The sequence below is a fragment of the Canis lupus genome, chromosome X (genome assembly GCF_003254725.2).
Source record: "Canis lupus dingo isolate Sandy chromosome X, ASM325472v2, whole genome shotgun sequence".
Lineage (NCBI taxonomy): Eukaryota > Metazoa > Chordata > Mammalia > Carnivora > Canidae > Canis > Canis lupus.
Genome location: NC_064281.1, coordinates 14,981,477 through 15,005,756, shown reverse-complemented (window position 1 = coordinate 15,005,756; position 24,280 = coordinate 14,981,477). Strand labels below are relative to the sequence as shown.

Here is a 24,280-nt window from a genome sequence, read left to right as displayed (position 1 = left end):
AAAAATTTAGCCAAATTTATTGCAACATTGTTTATAATCATGAAAAATTGTATGCATTAAAGTGAAATTTGTTGTGTAAATTAATGGTATATCCAGTCAATGAAATGTTATACAGTGATCACAAGTGTTATTGTGGTAAGTTGCTTAATGATATAGAACAATGTTCAAGATATACTGTCATGAGAAAAATCAGGTTACAAATTATGTAATATGATCTTTCTCACACGTATAAATACATATCATACACATAGACATATAAACATAGAGAAAGAGAGTGAGCAAAGAATATATGCCAAAATGTTAATGTCATTTATATCTGGGTGGTGAAATTATAGGTGGTTTTAATTTTCTTTTTTGTTTATCAGTAATTTATCTGTAGTTGCTCCCGTAAGTGTGTGTTGTTTTTTAGAGAGAAAAAAATAGAATCCCTTTTAAGGAATCTGAGCATCCTCGGAAAGTAAATATCAGCAGTTCTTGTAAACTTGTTATAAACCCAGAGGCATCTGAGCTGGTTTAACTCCTAAGAAAGAAGTAGTGGCTTACTAGGTATACCGTAAAGGCTGTGCTAATAAGGAAGCACGGTTAATGAAAGTTTAGTTTATGCAGATGTATACCTTTATTTTTACAAATTCTTTTCTTTTTCTTAAAGATTTTTATTTATTTATTTTAGAGGGAGAGAGAATCTCAAGCAGACTCCCTGCTGAGGGGGTTGGGCTTGATCCCACTACCCTGAGATCATGACCTGAGTGGAAACGGAGTCCGACGCTTCACCCACTGAACCACCCAGGCACCCATTTACTTTTACAAATTCTAATGAATATTAGCTGACAATTGAAGTTCTTAGTCATCATTTTAAGTTCAAATACACTTATATTTGTGATTATATAACAGAATAGAGAGAGCACCGTCACCATTTAAATTGGAAGAATTGCTTCACCAGAGATGTGTCTGTAGAGAATTGAGTCGAGAAGTACTGATGAGGCGGTTGAAGATAATAGTAAATTAATACACTGCCCTCTTTTGGTAGCCATTTGGAACTCATTTTACATCAGTCCTGTTAAAGATGTTCATCTACAAATTCATGCACAAACTAACTTTAAATAACCTTTTTCCTCAACAGAGAATGCTGATAATTCCAGTTTGTTATCACCATCTGGTAAGACTATTTTTTCATGGCTTTGGGGAATTTCAGGAAAATATTTCAAAAGTTCTCCATGCAGTATGGCATGTAGTCAGATACAGCAAAATTGCTTTTTTCCATGCAGGTTGATTCAATTCTGTCATGAAACCTACAACTGAAAAGTCAATAGCACACATAGACAAGAGGACAGACATCTTGGTCCCCCCACATTTATGGACAAAGCTGAGGAATAAATTCTGGGTTTTCATTTGGAGGCCTGCTTAAGTTCTTCAACATTATTTTTAGTCTAGTTCACAGGTCTCCTGAAGAGTATCAAGAATGTAAACCTGCCGAATGTTCCTGCATATTTGAGGGATGAGATGTTCTCTTAAATATACTTCCTCAGTCGCTTTTGAACAAACACTTTTCAAAGGACTTCTGAGGGCTTAGTCCCCAGAGAATGGGAAGGCAAATAAAGAGAGAGTTTTAACTAGGATCCTGTTGGCAGGAACCAGTAGAACCCACATTTGAGACTGCTAGCCAGACCGGAACTGGAACTCAGTGATAAAATGGTCCAGCCCTGTATGGTGAGAGGTGACAAGATAGTGAAGCCCGAGTAACTTACCTAAGGTCACACAGCTTCCTGGCCCCGTTATGCACAGGCAGCAAATGGCTTTTCTGCCTCCTGCATTCTTTCTGGTATACCATATATTGTAGAACAATCCTTTATGGTAAGGAGTGAGTCCACTCACATGCTATCCTTAGTTGTATCAAAATGAGCTTCTGTTGTTAATTCATTTAAATAAAATTAATAATGATAGATTACTTCTTATGCACATACTACATGCTTGGAAGTCTTCAGACCTCTCATTCAGCTTCCAGTCTTATGGTATAGGAATTATTATTATTATTATTTTAAAGATTCTATTTATTTATCCATGGGAGACAGAGAGAGAGAGAGGCAGAGACACAGGCAGAGGGAGAAGCAGGCTCCCTGTGGGGAGCCCGATATGGGACTCAATCCCAGGACCCCGGGACCACGACCCAAGCCGAAGGCAGATGCTTAATCACTAAGCCACCCAGGTGTCCCACAGTATAGGAATTATTATATTCCTAGACAAGGAAAGCTGAGGGTCAGAGAGGATAAAACTTGCTCACGTTCACATATTCTGTGGAGCCACTACTTGTATTTGACTTGGCCACCACCTTCCTACCCCATTGCTAGCTGTGTGGCTTTGGGCAAGTTTCTTCACCTTTCTGTGCCTCAGTCCTTTCATCTATGAATAGGGTAATGTAATAGTACCTGCTTCATAGAGTAGTTGTGAAAATGAAATGAGATAACATATGCACCTGACCCAGGGTAAGCCTTTAATAGGTAATAACGATCATTATTATGAGTGATTAAGTAATGGGGCAAAGATTCAAGCCAGGGCTGCAAGGCTTCAAAGCCTAAGCTTTTTTGACTATGCCAATTTGCCCCCTTGCTGTTAAGCTCCTAGGGTAAAATGAACCACTGTATTTTTCTCCTAGTACAGTTACCATCCTCAGACTTCATCATGGTGCTATCATAGCCAAATCTTGTTTGCATGGAAATATGGGTTATGGAGATTTGAAGGCACACACTGGGTCCAGTCAAAGCCTGGGTTCTGGGTGCCCTGCACTAACTGGAATGTAAGACCCTGTGCACATTCAGGGACTTGCAGGGGATTGTGTACACAGGCTTCTTCTTACCATTCATCACCTTTCAGAGGAATTAATACTCGTTCATTAACAACCAGCTTTGGCCAATTATTTTGTTTTGCTCCAAGATTCCCCCAAAAGATTCCCCAAAGGATTCCATATCCACACTTTGAATCTTATTGCTCAGGAACTGTCATATTTCTTAAGAAATATCCTTGGTAATTAAAAAAAATGTAGTAACTGACAACATATGGAAGCAATAATGTAGGACAGACAGGGTGTGTGTGTTTCAGCCAACGCATGAGTGGTCTAAAACACACCGGCCAGCCAAGCGCCTTGACACACCCAAATGTTGTCCTTACCCACTGAATATCAGGCTGCCTACTACAAAGCTTGTATGTCTTGTAAAATGTTTGTTTACTTTTCCTGTGTATACATAGAAGTCAAGCCATGGGATCTTTTAAATATTTAAACATGCAAAATGTGTGTAGTAGATTGACCTCTTAGCTTAGTGGATTTACTCCATGGGAAATTTATAACTTGATTGATTGCCTTAATGGCAGCCATATTTTATTTTTAAAGATTTTATTATTTATTTATTTGACAGAGAGAGAGAGGGAGTGCACAAGCAGGGGGAGAAGCAGAGGGAGAAGCAGGTTCCCTGTTGAGCAGGGAGCCCAATGCCGGGCTCGATCCCAGGACCCTGGGATCATGACCTGAGCCAAAGGAAGACGTTTAACAGTGTGCCACCCAGGCATCCCAATAGCAGCCATATTTTAAAATAACTTACCAGGAAATTGTGTTAGGTGGTACTGTACTGAATGGTAGCAGAGTTGTTGTTTTGTGTTTTTAATCCTCAATTCACAATGGGAAGTGTTGCCAGGTGTTAGTATGACAAAATGGAGCCAATGTGCTTATACGTTTTATAATTGTAGTTTGGCAATATTTTAAAATATAAAATATAGAATGTTTTTGAGAATTCTCTGGCTGAAAAAAATTGAAAGTGGTATGTCACATATTTTTCTGTGGTTTCTAAAGTTATTTCCATAATATTGCATAGGTAGGAGCAGGCTTTGAGGGATGTCTCAAGTTCTTCATCTGTAAAATGAGACAGCTGCACTCATTTCATTTCTTGGGTTCTTTCTCCATAATTCTCTGGCTAAGTGTATATTCTCTGAGTGATTATGGGGCTTGCGGATTCATATTGGTCTGAAAGCATGTTGTCTACTTCTTTTCATAATTCTATCTCAAAAGTTTTAACTCCTTAGAATTCAATCAATAATTGTTTCAAAATATTAATTTGAAAATTTTGTTGTTTTTTCCTCTTACAGTTGAATCATCTTTTGTTGGTTTTGTCCCCTACTCCAATGGTACTCCAGGCAAGATTTTGAAAAAATTCAAACCTAGATTTAGCCCAATTTGTTAAGCTTTGGATTTAATTATACCTTTCTATTGTTCCCCTCCCCCCCCTTCCCGGGGCCAAAGAGGTTGAAACTACAAGCCTAAATGGTAAGAATTTTTCTGAAGCAAGTGAAAATTTAATATGAATTATAGATATAATGAATGGTATTGAAGGTTTTCATATTCAAATAACAAAAAAAAAAAATCCCACCAAATCAAATAAACCCACAAACTGTCAACCCTGCAGAGCATGCCATACTTTTAGGTTAAATGAAAACATTCTTCTTATCACGGAGGGAGGCCAGCCCCTAACCACGCTAACTGTTCTGTAAAAGAGAAGAAATACTGATCACATTTTGAGTACCCTATTTCTCTTGCTTCAACACAGTGCCAGTACATTTTATATGGCAGATTGTTTAAATGTGGAAAGCACATCCAGTGACTTCAGTATGATTCAGCATGAATTTGGAGGCACAGAGTTTTTAAAGACAGCCCTTTTACAGATAATTTTATCAATTTTTAAGTAGTATGACATGATCAAAAACAAACCTGGCTGCTTCATCATGATGGAGAAAGAGGCTGTGTTTGAGGGAGGTGGACAGGTCAACCCATTCTGTGCCCTCCCCTTTGTGAGTAGACTGCTTTTATCTCTGTGCAGGCAAACCCCAACACTTTTCACACTCCCTTACTTAATTAAAATAAAAATCTCACCATGTGGTTAGTGGTTAAGTTGCTAAACAATCATAGATGGAGTTCAGACTGATCAAAACTGGTTTAAATTCATATTTGGTCCAATGGGAAGGAGAAGGTATTATTGTTTTTATGATTAATGACTTTTTACACTGCAAGAAAATCTTCAAAATAGCTTTGGCAGTAGTTTTTGGATTTATTGTATGTGGTTTTATAAGTGTGGTAATGTAATATGTGTTTTTCGCTCCTAATGTTTCATCCAGAATAATAAATTACAGAATGATATTTATTTAAAGAAATAGCAATTAGAATAGAGTTTCAATTGGATTTTAAGGGAAACGAATCAAAATGAGATTTTTCAAAAAGTTAGTTAAATGCAATGTTCAAGAATTTCAATTTAAAACTAGAATTACTTAAAGATTGCTTTAGAAGAGTGTACCATTAAGCATCCACAGGGCTATAAAGTTGGTATTAACTAGAAACATATTCCTTAGGGACTTGCATTATAATGGAGTAAAAAGGAACAAAATATGAAGTGACATAAATGGGTTTAAGTCTAATAATTACAGGAATGTTGCTATGTTTTAGACACAACCTATGTTCAGGAAGCACATTTTAAATGAATAGTCGCTCAGGAATTGTGTCTGAGGGTTGAAGAATGGCTAGTATGTGGTGGGGTGGGCAGCAAATACATGGTAGTGTCAGTTGGCTTTTGCAAAACTCTAGCTTCCCTGGGATTGGGGAAAAGTGAAATGTTTAAGGAACCTAGAAGATACATGTGTTTGTTAATCATGTCAATACTTAGGTTTAATTTTTATTATTTTATTTCAGATGCTACTTCAAGCGTATTATCTACTTTAAACAAAACAGGTAATATCAAGTTCTTTCTAAATATACTAGCTTGTCTTCTGTGTCTTCTTGGGTTCTCCCTTGTGTGGTCAGTCTTCTGGGTTGCTAAAGGTTGTCTCCTTGCCTACTTCCTGTGCCTTCAGTTGTTGATTTACTACTCCTTTTACTTTGATATTGACATTCTGGTGTTACCTCATTGCTGAACTTCCAAACTGTTAACGGCCATAGCACTCCGTTTAAAATAACATTTAAAAAAATCGTGTAATAGTAATATATCTTAGCTCATAACAAATGGAGAATATAGAAAAATACAATGAAAAAATAGAAATCATCTCTTAATGTTACTTTCCTAAGACTATTCCTATTAATAATTTGGTATATTTCCATTCAGGATCATATATAATCTTTTAAACAATAGTCATAGCATATATTTTTATGTCTTGCCCTTTTGACTTCATATTAAGTTATAAGCATTTTCCATCGTCCATTACTATTAATGACTTGATAGTATTCCATTGTGTACCATATGTTGAGCATTATTAAAGCTGTTTTTACTTTTTTAATAGAAATTGTTGCAATGAACATACTTGTGCCAACATTTTGCATTCATTCCTGATTTCTGTAGGATGCGTTCTAAGGATTGAATTTAATAGGTTAGGTCCTTGATCTACCTATTGCCCAGTTACCTTCTTGAAAGCTTGTACCCAGCAACATTCTTGCCAGCAGTGAATGAGAATGTGTCACTATACCTTTGCTAAGAGCTGAGACTATATCATATATTATTAGATCTTTCAATTCCTTTGGTTCTATTTTATATTCTTGATTGGTGATGTTGAACATTTTTCCCCAAAAGCACTTATGTTACTAGAACCAGAAGTTCATTTCACAGATGTGTTTTGTTTGTTCTGGGAAGAAAAGTATCAGAGCAACCCAAATAATATACTTAAAAGATTCTTAATGATAATGCAAAATACCATCAGCCTTTATAATTACCACCAGCCATTACCCATGAGTCAGGCCCACATTGAAACATAAATTCACCAATAACACATAACACAAATGAGGTTCCAGAAACTGTTGGTGTAATGTCATCATGCTTAAGTGCTTCTCCAAGATCTGAGCTTTGTGTTTTCTTCAGAATTTGCCACTCACCCTAGTAGATAGATCTTTGCAAATCTGTGCCCTGAATACAGCCTCTTCCAACTGGCCACCTTAAAGCATGGATTTCTGAACCTGGTTCTCCATTATCTGAGAAATGAACCATGGGCTTTGTCCCCAGGGTGTGTTGGGAAGATATATCTAAGGTTTGCTGCTTCAGAGTATATTAATATTTGCCTGTGGTTTGAACAGTTCCATCTTGGTTCTGCTGTGAGCTCACTGCATGACTGTAGTTGAGTGGTTTTAACCTCTTTGAGAATAATTTTATCTACCCATATAATGGTGATAATATTGTATTAGCTCCTAAAGAAAATAGCAGGACACTTTCTTGATTGTAGAGTATACAGTATTTTACGTATTGTGTTTCCATTAAGTCTTATTCTGAATCAGCTTTTCTTTACAACTTGTCACGTGAAGGTTCTGATAGTGACTTAATTCTACATATTTGATGTGTAAGTCCACGTTAATTTGTCTATCAGCAGCGCATGGAAACTGCAGTAGAATTACACAAGCAGCGGGGTGTGTGATGGGTGTAATATAACTCAGCAAACATGGGAATCCAAATCCCAGACCCACCTTATTCCAATGCTATATGATCTGTGTATGCTCTTCCCGTTTATTCTGCTGCTGGGATGACCAGTAGAGTCTGAAAGATGTCAACAGTATGATCTTCTTAGCAGTTCACTAAAATGGTACTCGTGGAAAATTGTTTTTTAAAAACAAGGAACAGTTCTGCTCTAATATTTAAATTGCTTCTTTGCAGAAAAAACTAAAATCACTATAGTAAAAACCTTCAATGCATCAGGTATGACTTACTATCAATATCAAGAATTTGTTTTTTATAACTAAAGTAAAATCAAACAAATGGCTGGTATTTATGTTTTCTTTCTCTTTTTTCCTACTTTTTAAAAATGAAATCTGTTCTTAATGAATAAATGTTTATGCACTGGGTACCTGAAGTTGTTCTAAGTGTTTGGGGCTATGTAGTCATGATCAGGTACAGTGCCCACCCTTAAGAATCTTCTAGTTTGGGGAGAGATAAGGCAAACAAAGAGATAACTGACATGAGCATGTATGCAGATAAAAGGAAATTATTACACAAGTGTTTCTGAGATGGTTAAGAAGCATGGGAGATTAAAAGGCTGGTGCTAGTGGTTATCATTGGGATGTAATTTATGAGGGAAAGAGTCTTAGAGGAGTGAACCTCAGACTCTTGAAATAAAAAAAAGGGATGTAGTTTTAAGTACCTAGTGCAAGAGTAGGAATATGTGATATTTTTAACAAAGGCTTCTGGTTGATGAAAAGCAGGGATTGGCAGACTGTGGCCTGGGGGGCAAATATGGCCCACTATCTATTTTTGTAAATAAAGTTTTATTGGAACACTGCCGTGTCCATTTGTTTACATGTTAATCTATGGCTACTTTTCCAATACAATGAACAGGAGAGTTGAGTAGTTGTGGCCCACTATATGGTCCACAAAGCCTAAAATATTTACTTTTTGACCCTTTACAAAGTTTTCTTACTCATGACTTAAAGGATGACCTGTGGCCATGTACTTGGGGGAAATGACAGATAACAGTCCTAGCAATAGGAAAAAAAAATTCTCAGGATTAATGAATAGCCAAAAGACACATATCACTGGAAACAAAGGCACCCCTAAAACTTAGAGAAAGATGAGATGATGGCATATAACACTTAGTGAACAATAATAGACCAATGGTTGTAGAGAACACTTAAAGCATTACTACTCACCATCTAAAGCAAGTATATTTAAAATGAAATCTGCCTCTTCAGGTGTGATTAACATTGCTGTGAAACATGTCAGGTAACTTTGGGGAGCCAAATTCAGTTTGCTCACAGAATCAAAACTCTTAGTTGAAGCATGATGCCTATACCACAAATGTCACCTAGGTCATTCTGGCAGAAACCATTTCATGTACATGAACACAAGTTGTAATTTTAGTTTGTGTCCGAACTTGTTCTCTTAAGAATAATTAAGCACTCATAAAGTACAACAGAAATAAAATAGCAATCAGGCATTGCATTCATAATTCTGACCAAACCAGACCTAACAAGGACAGCAAAATATCCCTTAATATAACAACCTTTTCTCCTTGGCACTTTGCTTAATACATTATCAGCATTTGCCTCTCACATTTACTATAGATTTCTTATACTTCACCAAAAGGATGAAATTAATGAAGGCAAGATTTTTAGGGGAGTAAACCTTGGGCTCTTTTCAAATCAAAGAAGATACGTACTTCTCCTTTTACCAAAGGAGAAAGTGCCTTTTAGGTGAATATGTATGAAGTTTTTTGTTCTAACATGGCTTTATCTCATCTCCCATTCATCTCTGCTTCCTCTGTACGCCTATGTGGTCTGTTGTCCTGGCTGTCACTCCATTTTGCCCTTATTATAACTTACTATATTGCATGTTCATTGAGAGCAGGGTCTGTATCTGGAACCTTCCAAAGTCTGTAGAATATGGTAGTTGTTGAGCAAATAGTTTTTAAATTTTGTGGTTTTTGCCTATGTGTGATGACATCATGATATCAATATTATTTTTTACATACATTTGCATAAGGAAATAAGACCAGCATTAGAGGGTTCATGGACTCCCGTGCCCAGAGAAGGAAAGAGGATCTATCAGTAAGGGCTATTGCATTTAAAGTCTCTATGCTCAATTTGCAATCACACTGTTCTTTTTATGTTGGACAGAAGAGGGATTGATTGGACATGGGACAACAAAAATTTTGAGGGAGGAGTAAGGGATCAGACAGTGACATACTAAAGAATAGTAAAGAATCAAGTTCTATAGCTGACCAACTAAAAAATGAAAACACTCTTATTCCTTTAGTCTTTGTGGAATTCATCCAGCCAATTATATCCAACTTATAATATTTTTGGTCCACATTTGATGCCTGAATTTGTGAATTCTCTTGACAATGTAGGAGATAAGTGTAGGTGTTGACATGTTTAACCGGCTGGGTTATTTTCTTTGCAGGAGTCAAACCCCAGAGAAATATCTGCAATTTGTCATCTATTTGCAATGACTCAGGTTAGTTCTTGTGTACATTACACATTACCAGATAAATGAGCTCCATAGAGAGAAAAGGTTTGTTTTTCTCCTGTTGAACATGTGATGTGTATCTCTCTGATCTGTCTCTTTTCATATCGCCTGGCTACTAAGAGGTCCCAAATGAAAACAAAAGCAAATTTTAGACCTGCCTGAAATTATCTTCCCATTGCTTTAGTGAGATGATGGATTAACTTCCTTAATATGAGAACATGAAGCTCTACACTAAATATTTTCCACCATAGCTTTAAATCCATAACTAATACCTTTAGAATTGATTCATGGATATAACTAGCAATGTCCTTAATTATTGAAATCCACTTCTGGTATGTAAATCCCTCAAGCTTTTCCATAGGACCTGAAGTATTATAGCTTAGAAATAGGATGTTGTCTTTTACTAAAAGTAAAATGAGCTGCTCTACTAGATTGTTGAAAACCTCATGTACACGTAGTTTAACTGGATGCTAATTCCAGGAGTGCCCAGAGTGCATTTTGCCATCTTTAAGCCGGACTGTCCACTATTTTTTAAAAGATTTTATTTATCTATTCATAGAGACAGAGAGAGAGAGGGAGAGGCAGAGACACAGGCAGAGGGAGAAGCAGGCTCCATACAGGGAGCCCGATGCGGGACTCGATCCCAGGTCTCCAGGATCATACCCTGGGCTGCAGGCGGCGCCAAACTGCTGCACCACCAGGGCTGCCCTGTCCACTAATTTTTAAATTTAAGATGGAAATCTCTTGAGAACACGCTATTTTTGAAATGGGAATATTTTCCCTTCTGCCATGGGCCAGAAGGAATGAAACAACCATTTTTGCCATGTCGAGTTGGCTCCCTGGGCTCCCTTATTAAAACCAATGAAAGCAGATGTGAAAAACATAAAAACATGGTGTGGCAGGGAAGAACTGGATCATGGGAAGAGAGAAGAGGAAGGTAACAAAGTATTTTGTAATATTGCAATCTTAAAAAACAATCCTTATAGGAGTGTTTTCCTTTTCTTCTGTTCCTTCTGTTCTGTTTCCTTTAATAATTTGTTTGAAAAACATAGGAAACAATTTCAAGTAAAATAAGTTAAAGTTGGGTAGTATTAGAAAACAAGAAAACTTTGTGTTCAAGGAATGGTCCACAAACATTTTCTGTTGTGTTAATGTGAGCTTTATGTATATGAGCATTCTGCTGATAGGCTGCATCAGGTAGAATTTATTTTATTTTATTTTATTTTATTTTATTTTATTTTATTTTATTTTATTTTATTTTATTTTATTTTATTTTATTTTAATTATTTTATATTTATTCATGAGAGACACAGAGAGAAAGAGGCAGAGACACAGGCAAAGAAAGAGGCAAGTTCCATGCAGGGAGCCCGATGTGGGACTCAATCCCGAGACCCCAGGATCACACCCTGGGCCAAAGACAGGCCCTCAACTGCTGAGCCACCCAGGCATCCCCACCAGGTAGAATTTAGTAGGAAGGTACTAGCTGGCTTTGATTGAAGGGAAAAAAAAAAAAAACCACTTGTTAGATACATTTCACTTTCATACATTGTGTAACTCCCCTTCCCTCCTTCTTCCCTTACCCTTCTCTCATTGAAATCTCTATAATTTCATTATTTTTACGCTTCATCTGCGTTTTGGACTGGTGACTAATGTCTAGTTTAGTGGTGTGTCTACATGGTGTTTGATAACTTTGAAAATTGAACATTTAGTAAAAAAAAAAAAAAAAAAAAAAAAAAAGCCGTCATCTTGAATAACAGATGCCAGGAAGCTGGCTGGAGTAATGTTTTCCCCAATTAAGCGACTGAATTGACCATTTGTTTTAGTGTCTGGTGAAAACAACCTCATCAGGGAACCAATTCTTTTGGCACCAGAAATTCCATGGTATCCTGCCAGAAACTAGAAACCTTCACTCCTCGCAGGTTCCAATCTGAGTTCCTTTAAGGGAAGTGGAGGCTGGTGAAAAAACTGGGAGCGGACCAGGCAGAGTTAGGCTGAGGGTCAAAAGCTTCCCAGTTGCTCTGCTACCACTGTGCTCCCAGCACATTTATGAAATTCAGCATGCAGTCCATCCCCATCCTGAGGGATGAACTCGGAGAACGGGCAGATGGGGGAGAGGGATTGTAGGTGTCGGCATGCGCACACATGCATGGACACACTGAATAAATCTTTAATAGCTATGTATATCTATGTATAATCTATGTATATCTCAGGTATCTTTACTTTTAATAATTATATCCTGCATAAATTGAGATTTCAGTATCCATCTGCAGAAGTTGAGGTCCTCAGTAGAAGAGTCGCCAAAATAGATAAATCCCCTTAATCACTGGGCCAGTGGCTTTGTCGGCTATTTTAAGTAGAAGTGGACCATTGGGTACTTGGCTGTGGGAATCAGTTGTACCTTGGGTTGCTATAAAAGATGAGCTGAGAAGGCATTCAGCCCTGCAGCTCAGGTGTTGACAAACAACTGCCCATAGTCTAAATAATGCCTGCCACCTGTTTTTGTAAATAAAGTTTTATTGGAATATAGCCATGCCATTCATGTACATATTGCTTGGCTGCTTTCATGCTACAACTGCAAAGTTGATTAGTTCTGATAGAACAGATGGCCCACCAGACCTCAAATATCTGATCTGATACCAAAAAGATGGTTGACACCTGCACCAGTTTGTATGACCTCTTTGCCCTTCTGCTCAAGAGGCCAGTTTTCTGTCTCTGTAGATTATGAAGTGCACACAGTGTACTTCTGTTAAGGACTCTGTATTTTCTTTTTTTCTGATCAAGTCGGAGCCCCTCCAAGTCTACCCTGTAGAAAATAGGTTGACTGAAATTGAGTTCTGTTTTTCCCAAGTGAGCATTTTAAGAACAGGATTTTCTGGCATTTCTGGGATGAAAGCCACAATGAGTTGTTCAGCTGAAGAAAGGATTCTCCCTGCATACCATTCAGGTATGCAAAATCCAATGCAAAAATCTCAACTTTGTTCCTAGGGAAGAGATTGCATTTGGTAGCTATATTTAAAAAGGAAAAAAAAAAAAAAAAAAGCACAAGCAGCAAGGAATAAATAGACTCTCCTAAGGCTACTTAATTTCTGAGAAACACTTTTTCCCTCCTGCCTTTTTGTATGTAACTGTAACTAGAACAACCCAAAAAGATTTTTAATGTCAGAGCCACAATTCCCCAAGTTAGCATCTTTATGGGAAGCCAAGCTCTGATGAGCAGCATGTAGGATTAAAATTTCTAGACAAGGAGACAGGTTTTTTCTCTTTCTGCATTCCTGCATAGAATTTATGGTTCACATTTTCTGAAAATTATATTGATGGTCATTGAGTAACATTCTAATAGGAAAGACAGTCAATGTGAGTCCCTGCAAAGAATTTGATGAAACTGTTTATAAAATAATCTGATAATCTTTTCCTGTGTTGTATTAATCCTTAAGCTCTAAGGATGCAAATCTCAAACTTTGTTTTGCAAATTTATTTTTAGCATTTTTTAGAGGTGAGATAATGTTTCAATATGAAGAAAGCAATGTTACTCAGGTAGGTTTTAAAGATTTTTTTTTTACTGCAATCTTAAAAAGCAAGTGCTTGTGAATTTAAAGATTTGTTTTAAGGTTCAGATTATTCATGGTATTCAGCATATTTACTTTTATGACAAAATTTAAATAAAATATGTGTTGTTGAATCACTGACTTTGTCAAGAGGGTTTGACTTCATAATAATCATGGTGCTTTGTTAATCAGCCTATTTCAGTTTTTACTAAGCTTGCTGCTGAATGTTTACACGATGGAACCCTATGGCCTTTAAAATTTTTAAATTATATGAGAAACTTGGTATTACCAATAAGTAATATATTGAATCTAAGAGTAGTCTTATGAATCTCATCCTTTTTCACCCCATGGGGGATTCAGATGCATTAGTATCAGACTTCCCATGACCTAGATTGGTTCAGAGGATCCCAGCTAAATATGGTTTGTTCTTTCAGTGACTATTTCCTGAGCACCTACGATGTGCCAGGCAAGGATTGAGGGTGCTAGAAAATGCAGTGAAGGCTGCTACCAAGTTCCCTCTTTACATTGGGATCTTGTACTTAAGTCCAGGGCTTTTCATGGGGAGAGTTTTAATCGGATTCTTTTGGGGGAACCCTTGGAATAATGAAATTAATTAGCACATTAGACTTGCTGATTCAGAATATTTTTTATAGGAAATGTAAAAACAAAAACTAGCGCAGTCAATATGTATTTCATCATTAGCTAGACAATAAATACTCCATGCAATTAGTATTCAGTCTTTGAGGTGTATTTTTTTGGGTGATCAATGAAATTGAAGAACAACTTCTTGTTAGAGAATATAAAAAACACATGACAATATTTGTTGTATTCTTAATGATTTTGTGTTCCTAACAGAATCAAAATATGGCTAATGGCACCTTATCTGGAATCCCATCTCTAAGGGAATCAAAGTGAGTAATCTGCTGCTTGATTTAAAGTTATGGCATCAACAATGGAAAGATATTTGTTGAGCTATCTTCCTCTTGGGAACTGAGAATAGGAAATAGACCCAAAAGTTATAAAGAATTAGTTCTCAAGTTCTTAGCAAATAGACGGTGGTCACTTGTCATCAAGTAATAGCCCCATGAGGCTGTTCTCTTTGATGCTCTGAAGGTATGTAGGAGGTCCATTTTCACTGGTTATTGAGCTGCAGTATGATTTGGTAGCCAGAAAGGTTGGAAGAAGAGTTTGAGGTAGGATGCCATGTATTCCATTTGTTCAGGTGTTCATGAAGTATCAGTCATTCAAAAATCAGAGGGGGTTCTTCATGAAGTAGGTACCAGCTTCCAGGGACAAGCACGGACAGTGAGAGAAATACATTACAAATATAGATGCTCCTGGTCAGACACAAGGTCAAAATGTCAGTCTAGGCCTGGAGACCATCTTACCTGAGTGTCAGTGGAAGGGGAAACATTATGTCTTCACCCTTGTGCAGGGAAGCAGCATAGGATCCTAGATAAAATCCATCTACTCTCAACCTTGCTACTACCTCTCAAACGAGTGTCTCCTCAACTTTTGAACCAAATCCAAAAGCTTTTGGGAGTATCTATGATGACATGGAAGAAAAAAAAAACCTTTCCTAGGTCAAAACAAAACAAAACAAAACAAAACTCTTCTAAAGGGTCATCTTTTCTTTTCTTTTTTTTTTTAAGGGTCATCTTTTCAATTAGCATTTGACTTGACTGCTTCCACTGAGTCAGCAATGAGTCAGCAATGATGAGTCAGCAATGCATAGGTGGAGAGGACCCTTAGGACTCCGCCTGATGGATGTCAAACATCTCAAGGGCTCCCCTGAATGTGTAGCGGCAAACAGTTAAACTAGTGATAACTGGGATGGACTGGAGTGGTATTTCTGTCCTTTCCACTTATTTTATGAACTCCTGATAAAAATGTAGCTTCCCTAGCTATTCAAAGTATATGTGTGAAATAAAGAGCAGGAGATATCAATGTCCTAAAAGTATCTTAAACTTTAGACAGGAAATAATATTAATAGGATAACATTTTTAAAACTTCTAAATAGAACACAACTTAATGACTAGACTTGAAACACAGAGGAGTTATTTAAAGCCACGGTGCATTTGTTGAGCACCTACTATGTGTTTGGCCTTGGGGATAAACCCAACGCTCAGGATGGAAAACATTCTAGAACAAGGGTTCTCTACCCTGGCTGCATATTAAAATCACCTAGGGAGCTTTTAAAAGTCCTGGTGTCCAGGCACAATCTGTAACAATTAGATCAGTATTCAGGGGCTGGGACACGGATGTTGGTATTTTTGAATGCCCCCTGGCAGTTTCAGCATGAGGCCAATTTTTAGAACCAGGAGTCTAGAGTCTGGCAGGACAGACATAGGATACAAACAAATAACAATACAGTACAATCCCTCCAGTGAACATGACATATCCAGGGTACCAAAGGATGTTCTGTGTATCTAAATATAGAGCAAGAAGAGCGGTGGGACTTGATTGCAGGGGCCAGGGAGACCCTCAGAAAGGTGGCTTCTGCTGGCTAGAAAAGCCGGGTGACTACCTACTGTTGCCACAGTCCTTCTCTTTTTTCCTTCAGACCTTCCCTGGAACCATCTAGAACTTTTGTGCATTCCTTGGAGCTGGGCTTGTCAGCCTTGGCACTATTGACATTTTGGAGCTGACAGCTCTCTATTATGTGGTGTGACAGATTCCTAACCTCTATCCACTAGACGCCAGTAACACCCAGCCCCCAATTGTGACAATCAAAAACCTCTCCAGATGTTGCCCAATGTCCCTTGAGGGGCAGAGTCTGTCCCTGCATGCCCCCCTCCCCCCAGTTGAGAACAATTGCCTTAGAGTAAATTCTTTGTCTTCTTTTTAAAAAGATTTTATTTATTTGAGAGAGGAAAGCACAAGCGAGGGGAGGGGCAGAGGAAGAGAGAAAGGCAGGCTCCGCACTAAGCAGGAAGCCAGACACAGCTGACCCCAGGACTCCTAGATCTTGATCATGATCAGAGCCAAAGGCAGATTCTTAACCTGCTGAGCACCCCGCCCCCCCCCCCCCCGCCCCCGGCTCCTCTAGAGTGAATTCTTTTTTTTTTTTTTTAAGATTTTATTTATTTATTCATGAGAGACAGAGAGAGAGAGAGGCAGAGGCAGAGACACAGGTAGAGGGAGAAGCAAGCTCCATGCAGGGAGCCCGATGTGGGACTCGATCCCGGGTCTCCAGGATCAGGCCCTGGGCTGAAGGCTGCACTAAACTACTGAGCCACCTGGGCTGCCCAATAGGGATTTTCTTAGAGTGAATTCTTTAATGATTTCTTTTATCCTAACTTCCTGTGAAGCTCTTCTACATAGAAGAAATAAAAGTGTTGTTGGAGGGGTGGTGCCTGGGTGGCTCAGTCAGTTAAGAATCTGCCTTTGGTTTGGGTCATGATCTCGGGGTCTGGAGATGGAGCCCCACGTGGGGCTCCCTGCTCAGTGGGGAGTCTGCTTCTCCCTCTCCCTCTGCCCCTCCCCCCAGCTTGTGAACTCTCTCAAATAAATAAAATCTTAAAAAGAAGTGTTTACAAGTGTTACTGGGAGTGGGATTGGAGGAGAGGAATGAGGAAAGGTCTTAAAGAGGAGTGGTGAGGAGGGGATCAGGGACTGGAGAGCGTTAGATAGAGGACAGGAGAGGGCAGGTGGAGAGGGAGTGAGGAAGAAATCAGGGGTGCAGGGCCCCACGTTGAGTGGTGGGCCCCTTTCAGAAATTTCACCTCTGGCCAGCTCTTCCCAGGGCCCTCTGCCAGAAGAAGCTGCCTGGGGGGTTGCCCGAGCCTAATGAATAACAAGATTGTTCAACCATAATTTATATCTTGCTGTTGGCTGGAACTATACAGCTTCTGACTGGTTAGTTTCCCTTGTCATATAAATAATTTATTTTTCTCACGTGGGAATCGCTTAGTATACCCAGTGTTTTCTTCAAAGTGAACACTGGAAGCAATAAATGCCATAGGCTTAATTTAATTGCTAAAAATCTAACTTGTTTTGAATTTAACATCACCAGTGATCTCCTTCATGTCAATTTCTCTCGTTTTATTAACAGACGATCAGAGCTCAACAAAACCCTGCAAACCTTAAGTGAGGTAATCATAGTACATCCTATACTTTGTTTATAATTACTGTTTCTGTTTGGGGGAAGGCACGGAGTTCTGTGTTCCTGAGGAGAGATGTATTCAAACTTTCCCAAATCTGTCCTATTAAAGATTGAATAGACTAGTGCCATACTCCAGAAATCAGAATGGGAGGGATCCAGAATCAGAACTGGAAATCACAATAGATGGATATTATATGGTGATAGATTTTACTTCATGTAAAACCTAAAGCTTCTTAAAATGAGGGCTCCAGAATGAGCTCCTTTGTGTGGTAGCAAGTTCCTCGACAGTAGCAGGATGCAAGCAGAGCCTGTTTGTTCCAAGTAGCTTTGACGATACAACAGGAATCTGATAGCAATGTGAATTGGATGATCCCTAGGGGTTCTTGTGAGTCTAAGATTCTATGATGCTGTGATAAGTCCTGGGTTGTTTGTCTGACATTCTCAACTGTCAAAGTAACCAGTATATTTTTTATTTGTTTCAGACTTACTTTATAGTGTGTGCTACAGCAGAGGCCCAGAGGTCAGTCATTTTTAATACTTTTATCCGTATTAGTTCTCTATTCATGAGAAATAAAGTATTGAGGGGTCTTAGGTTGCAAATTCAAATATTTTCCTCTAAAATAAATACATATTCATGACATTTTGGATATATGGTTTTATTCTTTGAAACACATCATTGTCACATCTATCTTCCCATTTCTTTCTTTCTTTTTTTTTTTAAAAAGAATTATTTATCCATTCATGAGGGACACAGAGCGGGGGCGGGGGAGTAGAGACACAGGGAGAGAGAGAAACCGGCTCCTCACAGGGAGCCCGATGTGGGACTCAATCCTGGGACTCCAGGATCATGCCCTGGGCTGAAGGCAGACGCTCAACCACTGAGCCACCTAGGTGTCCCCATCTTCTCATTTTTTTATAACTCACAGAGGGGTGGGTGGGATTGGGCCATTGCCTCTGGTGTGGCGATGCTAAGGATTATCAGTGTCCTTAGCCCCAAGGGCTGCCGATATAACCAAGAAATGTTTCCCAGGGGTCCAGCCTAGTGAAGGCCAGACAGAGAAGAAGCAGTATAATAATGGTGCTTGGGAGAAGAAGGAGAGAGAGGAATAGATTGAAAAGTGTGCAAGGTGAATCAGAGATTACCCAACAATTATTTAAATTGCACAGATGATCATTTATAAATTGTGTCCATCGGCTGTCTTGGCTGCATAAGCGAATGACTTATATAAATCAGTAATCTTGCCCCTTGAATCCTGGGCGACCTATCAGAGTGCAGGACCTAGAAAATTACAGCTTCTGCTCATGAGGCTATTCTTTGGTACAAATAGTGGCAATTATTCATGAAACTATAGATTGAATCCTTATCCACTATACATATTTAGTTTATTTCACTTACCACTTTTTGTTATTTGCAACATTAGTAATTTTTCACATAAATCAAGACTAAAGTAAAACAAAACAAATCAGTAATGTCTTAAATTGCTAGTTATCTGATAATCTAGATTGAATTGCCAGAGAGATTTTGGATTTAAGAGACCTCAACGTTCACCTAGGCTGGTATATGACAGGGCTTCCATGATGGAAATTCAAATGCCTACAGATAGATACCAGGTGAGTAGCTAGCTGAGGGTAACACTCTAGATGTTGAGATGCTTGTCTTTGCAAACAAGTTACACCCCTGCCAGATCATAGTTCCTGCAGGCAAAATGTTTCAGTAGTTGTGTGGTCAGAGGGTCTCTGGTTTGCAACCTCTGCAACTGGAAACCTCTATAAATGTCTCATGGTTGAGAGTCGTGGGTGTTCACAGGCTTATTGGGCTGACGTTGCAAGTTCACAGCATCAGTGTCTCCTTTCCTCATTCCCAAACTTGAAAAAGCATTTACAAATATGTAGGTAGGTTTCCAGTTTAGTAACATTCTGGTTATATGTATTTCTCTTTACAGCACATTAAATTGTACATTCACAATAAAAATGAATAAAACAATGAACATATGTGCTATAATGGTTGCTTTGAAAAAAGTAAAGATCCAACCAATGGGTAAGTTGTCTCTGCCTTTATTGCTGTTTGTTTTCACATGACTTTTATGTGTTCTTTTTAAAACTGAAAATACAATCGATAAACTTAAGTATGTTACAGCTTTCTGTTTTGACTCTCAGTTTTTGGAGAGCTCTAAAAAGTGATTTTTCACACTTTTTCAATAAAGTTTCAGTATACTGTATTTGAAACATGATAGAAAAAACCCTACTGAGAGAGGGAGACCTCTGTTTGGAGTGTTTGATAGATTGCTACTGGTTCTATTTACTTCGAAATTCTTCTAAGGAGCTGCTGAAGAGCAACTGATATTGCATGTATATAACCTCCCCCAAAGTATTTACTCAAAAAATATTTTTGAGCACTTATTATGTATGTATGATTGTCAATATAATAGTATCCAGTTTTATTTTATCATCTGTTTTAGACAAATGCACTATAAAATACAGCCAGTGTAGGAACCATAATATTTGGTGGATCTGAGCATCTGTCTTGCCTTACTCTTGACCATGTATTTTCTTCTTTTCTTTTCTGTTGTCTCCAGAGCAGTGCTGCTGTTCTGTCAGGACACCCTGCCCTTCCTCCCCGGAAGAGTTGGGAAAACTGCAGTGGTATGTAGCAAACATGCTGACTTTTTTCCTAAAATTATTAATTATTATAATTAATAATAATAATATTTAATCACCCTGCTGGCTAAGGAAGTTTGGAATTTTAACAGCGAAGAAGGGCTTTCAGTTTTAGGGGAAATGCAGTTTTTTGTTGTATCAAGTTTCTATTTGGACCATTACCTTGAAATAATGGTTTGCAATCTTGGTTGCACATTAAAATCACCTGGGGAGTATTACAAATATTCTGGCCCCTGCCCCTCACCCAGCCTCACTAACCAAATGCCATCATATTTTTTCAGTGTGGTAGTTGAGAAAGGGTATCTCAGTGGTATTTTAATTTGCACTTCTCTTATGAGGACTATTTGAACATTTTTCATGTATTTGGGGGTCATTTTTTATATCTTTCTTGTTAATTGTTCGTGTCTTTCCCACTTTTTTCTACTGAATATCTGATCAGTTGGGTTTTTTTTTTTTAGGATTTTATTTGTTTGTTTCTTTGTTTGAGAGAGAGAGAGAGCAGGGGGAGGAACAGAGGGAGAGACAGAGAATCTCCCGCAGACTCAACACTGAGCACAGAGCCCAAAGCAGGACTAGATCTCATGACCCGAGATCATGACCTGAGCCAAAATCAAGAGTCCTATGCTTAGCCAACTGAGCCCCTGATCAGTTTTTAAGAGTCCTTTATATAGTCTCAGGAAAATATATATATTTTCCTCCTCTGTAAAATAAGGAAGTGAGCCCTATCAGCACTTCTCAGGAGTTGCTGAGTGTATTAGTCACAGAGGATCTTGTTAAAATTCTAATCCAGCATGTCTGGGAAAGACCTGAGATTCTGAATTTCAAACAAGTTCCCAGGTGAAGCCAGGGCTGCTGGTTCATGGACCCCACTTTGAGTAGTGGGTCTAGATCATACAGCAGTGGTTCTCAACCCTGGATGCACATTGGAATCATCTGGGGAGTTTTAAAAGCACCAAGGCCTGCCTCCCACCCTCAGAAATGGTGATGTCATTGGTCTGGGGTACAGCCCAGGCTTCCAGATTTTTCAGGATTCCTGGGTGGGGTGACTTCTTAAAAAAATATTTTATTTATTTCTTTATTTGAGAGAAAGAGTGAGACTACGAGCAGAGGGAGGGGCAGACTCCCCACTGAACACAGAGCCTGATGTGGGGCTTAATCTCATGATTCTGAGATCATCACCCGAGCTGAAATCAAGAGTCAGACACTTAACTGACTGAGCCACCCAGGAGCCCCCTGGGTGGGGTAATTCTAATGTGCAACTAAATATGAGAACCACTAGGCTAGAATTAGGTGATGGCTCAGGGTGTTTATAATACATTGGTTTTTAAGATTGGCTGCACATTGCAAATACCTCAGGCCCTTTTATTTTAATTAATTAATTAATTTTAAAAGATTTAATTTATTAGAGAGAGAGAGAGAGACAGATAAAGAGCGAGAAAGGGGAGGATCAGAGGCAGAGGGAGAAGCGACTCCCCGCTGAGCAGGGAGCCCAATGTGGTGCTCAAACCCAGGACCCTGAGATCATGACCTGAGCTGAAGGCAGACACTTAACCGATTGAGCCACCCAGGTGCCCTATTTTTAAAATTTTTTAAAGATTTTATTTATTTGAGAGAGAGAGAGAGAGTGCACGGGCAGGGGGAAGGGCAGAGGGAGAGGGAGAAGTAGAGTCCCCTCTGACGTGGGGCTCTATCCCAGGACCCTGAGATCACGACCTGAGTGTAAAACAGATGCCTAACAGACTGAGCCACCCAGATACCCTGTCAGGCCCTTTTAAAACCTACTGATACGTCAGAGTGGCCTTTTTGGTGTTGATCTGGGTGGTGATGATATAGGTGTATACATGTATACAAATCCTCAAGCTCTAAATATAAGATCAGTACAGTCTACTGTATGTAGGCTGGACTTGGGTGAAGAAGCATATTAAAACCAATGTGGATGCCTGCACCCACCCCAGAGAACAGTTTGGTTGGTTTGGAGTGGGAGCCCTTGCACCTGTGCTAAAGCACTCTGAGGTTTCTTTTTTTTTTTTTATTTATTCATGAGAGACAGAGAGACAGACAGACACAGGCAGAGGGAGAAGCAGGCTTCATGCAGGGAGCCCAATGTAGGACTTGATCCTGGGATTCCAGGATCACTCCCTGAACCGAAGGCAGACACTTAACCGCTGGGCCACCCAGGCGTCCTTGCTCTGAGGTTTCTAATGTATGGTTGCCATTGCCCACCACTGTTCGGCCTCTCCCGGTGTGCCTCTACCAACAGATGGGGGGCTCTGAGTAGCAGAAATGCCAAGAGCATTAGAGAGAGGGTAGCCTCTTCATGCTGGAGCCCAGTGAATGGGAACCCTTATGCTGGGGGATTTGGTTGCTGTAGGACCCCAGATGCAAGAAGGAAATTTAATTTATACTTTGCAAAGCACCTTTGCCATGACTTGGCCTGATGAGTTGCTACCATATACAATTCAAAGAATGAGTCTCAGAGCAGTTGGGTGATTTCCTAGAAGACTAAGGAGATCTGGAGCCTCAGGCAAGGCTCCTTGACTCATCAGCTTTCTGACTGTCTGGCACGCCTTCGTCCGCACTGCTGTCCTGAACCTCAGGCTGTGTAGCGAGGCTTCTGGCAGTTGTCTGGCCAGACTAGACTGAGCCAGCATTTCTTTTTATGGGCATGACCTGCCTTGAATTCCTCAACCTAATATTCCTAGGTCCTCTCACCCAAGAGAAGCTCTAAAGACACATTCTAGTTGGTGCTCTTAGATCACCGTATAAAACTGGACCCATGAGAGGCTTCCCTAGGTAATAATTTTTTGCCCCCCTCTGCTTGCTCTTCCCCTAACCCCAAGACTGGTAGATCTTGATAGTAGATGAGTTCTTCTCAACCTTCCATGCTGTGAAAATATATGGCCCTGGGAACCTCACCGCTGCACCAAGACCAACCAAAACAGATGCTGGGGAGTAGGCCACAGAAATCTCTCTATATTTTTAAAGTCCTCTGGGTTTTCTCATGTGCAGCCTAGGTTGAGAACCACTGGGCTAAAGCAACATTGGGGGCATAGCTGGTTTACAAACTGGGGACCCCTTTGGCCCCAGCTTAATTCATTATTTCATTCAATGAACATTTCCTGGTCACTTACTATGTGCCAGTTAGACTCTGTGCCAGTTAGCATCATCCTGGGCTATTGCAGTCTAAAATTAATTAGACAGATTCCTACGTTCATCAATTTCACAGAAGTTTATGTGTTATTGACCTCAGTTCAAGATTTTCTTGAAACAAAATTCAGTACATCAAAGAAAAAAAAAAGGCAGTGTGAACTACCTTTCCCAGCCAATATTACACTGCATGTGAGTGAGCTAAATTTGAGGTTTCATGGAAAGGAAAGGCTTACCTGTGACTCACTAAGACCAGTATGAGTATTTGCCAAAATAAAAAATTCCATTCTCCAAGTCATTAATAATGATTTTTGCACATTTTTCTAATATGGATCAATACACAGAAGATTGTAAATGAAATTGACTGAATTGTGTGCTTTGCAAAAGCTACAGGAAAAACCTGAAGAACAGTTTATTGTTATTGGTATATTTAAGGCCGCTTTTAAAATTTATGCCATACCCTTTTGTACCTCATGTTAATACTGAGTTGACTTAGAGTTTATGAATCTATTCTGTGCAAATATAGTTTTGAAATGGATATGCTTTGGCTTCAAAGTCAAATCAGTTGTTCTGAAAATGATGAGCTGGTTTTGTTAATGTGGATTTGAACATTAAAGAAAAATTATATTTTGGTATTTAAATTTCTAGAGAACTTTACAGTATGTTAGGAACAGTTTGGGCATGAGATTCTACCTTTTTTTGAGAATACATTTTGTAAAATCTAAAGCAAACATATGAGACAGAGCCCTAATATATGAAAACCAACCAGGTGGGTAGCAGCATTTAACAGCTCCCCTCCTCCAGAAGCACGTAGAAATGTTCCAGGATCTCGGCAACTGAGTGATAAATGATAAGGC

The 24,280-nt window shown here is 39.0% G+C and overlaps 1 protein-coding gene across 4 annotated transcripts in view; it reads left to right on the top strand.

Annotated features, from left to right (window-relative positions):
* The window catches only part of ADGRG2 (adhesion G protein-coupled receptor G2), a 129,896-nt gene that overhangs the window by 82,818 nt on the left and 22,798 nt on the right, over positions 1-24,280 (top strand). Inside the window, exons 4-15 of one of the 4 annotated variants that reach the window (XM_025438016.2) lie at positions 1,121-1,156; positions 4,132-4,170; positions 4,286-4,309; positions 5,723-5,761; positions 7,662-7,703; positions 9,903-9,956; positions 13,450-13,502; positions 14,369-14,424; positions 17,568-17,607; positions 18,101-18,138; positions 19,562-19,656; positions 20,195-20,261. In XM_025438016.2, coding sequence (XP_025293801.1) covers positions 1,121-1,156; positions 4,132-4,170; positions 4,286-4,309; positions 5,723-5,761; positions 7,662-7,703; positions 9,903-9,956; positions 13,450-13,502; positions 14,369-14,424; positions 17,568-17,607; positions 18,101-18,138; positions 19,562-19,656; positions 20,195-20,261 — 583 coding nt within the window. The remainder of the gene's footprint in view (positions 1-1,120; positions 1,157-4,131; positions 4,171-4,285; positions 4,310-5,722; positions 5,762-7,661; positions 7,704-9,902; positions 9,957-13,449; positions 13,503-14,368; positions 14,425-17,567; positions 17,608-18,100; positions 18,139-19,561; positions 19,657-20,194; positions 20,262-24,280) is intronic. The other 3 variants (XM_025438022.3, XM_025438027.3, XM_025438029.3) reach the window with 3 other exon arrangements.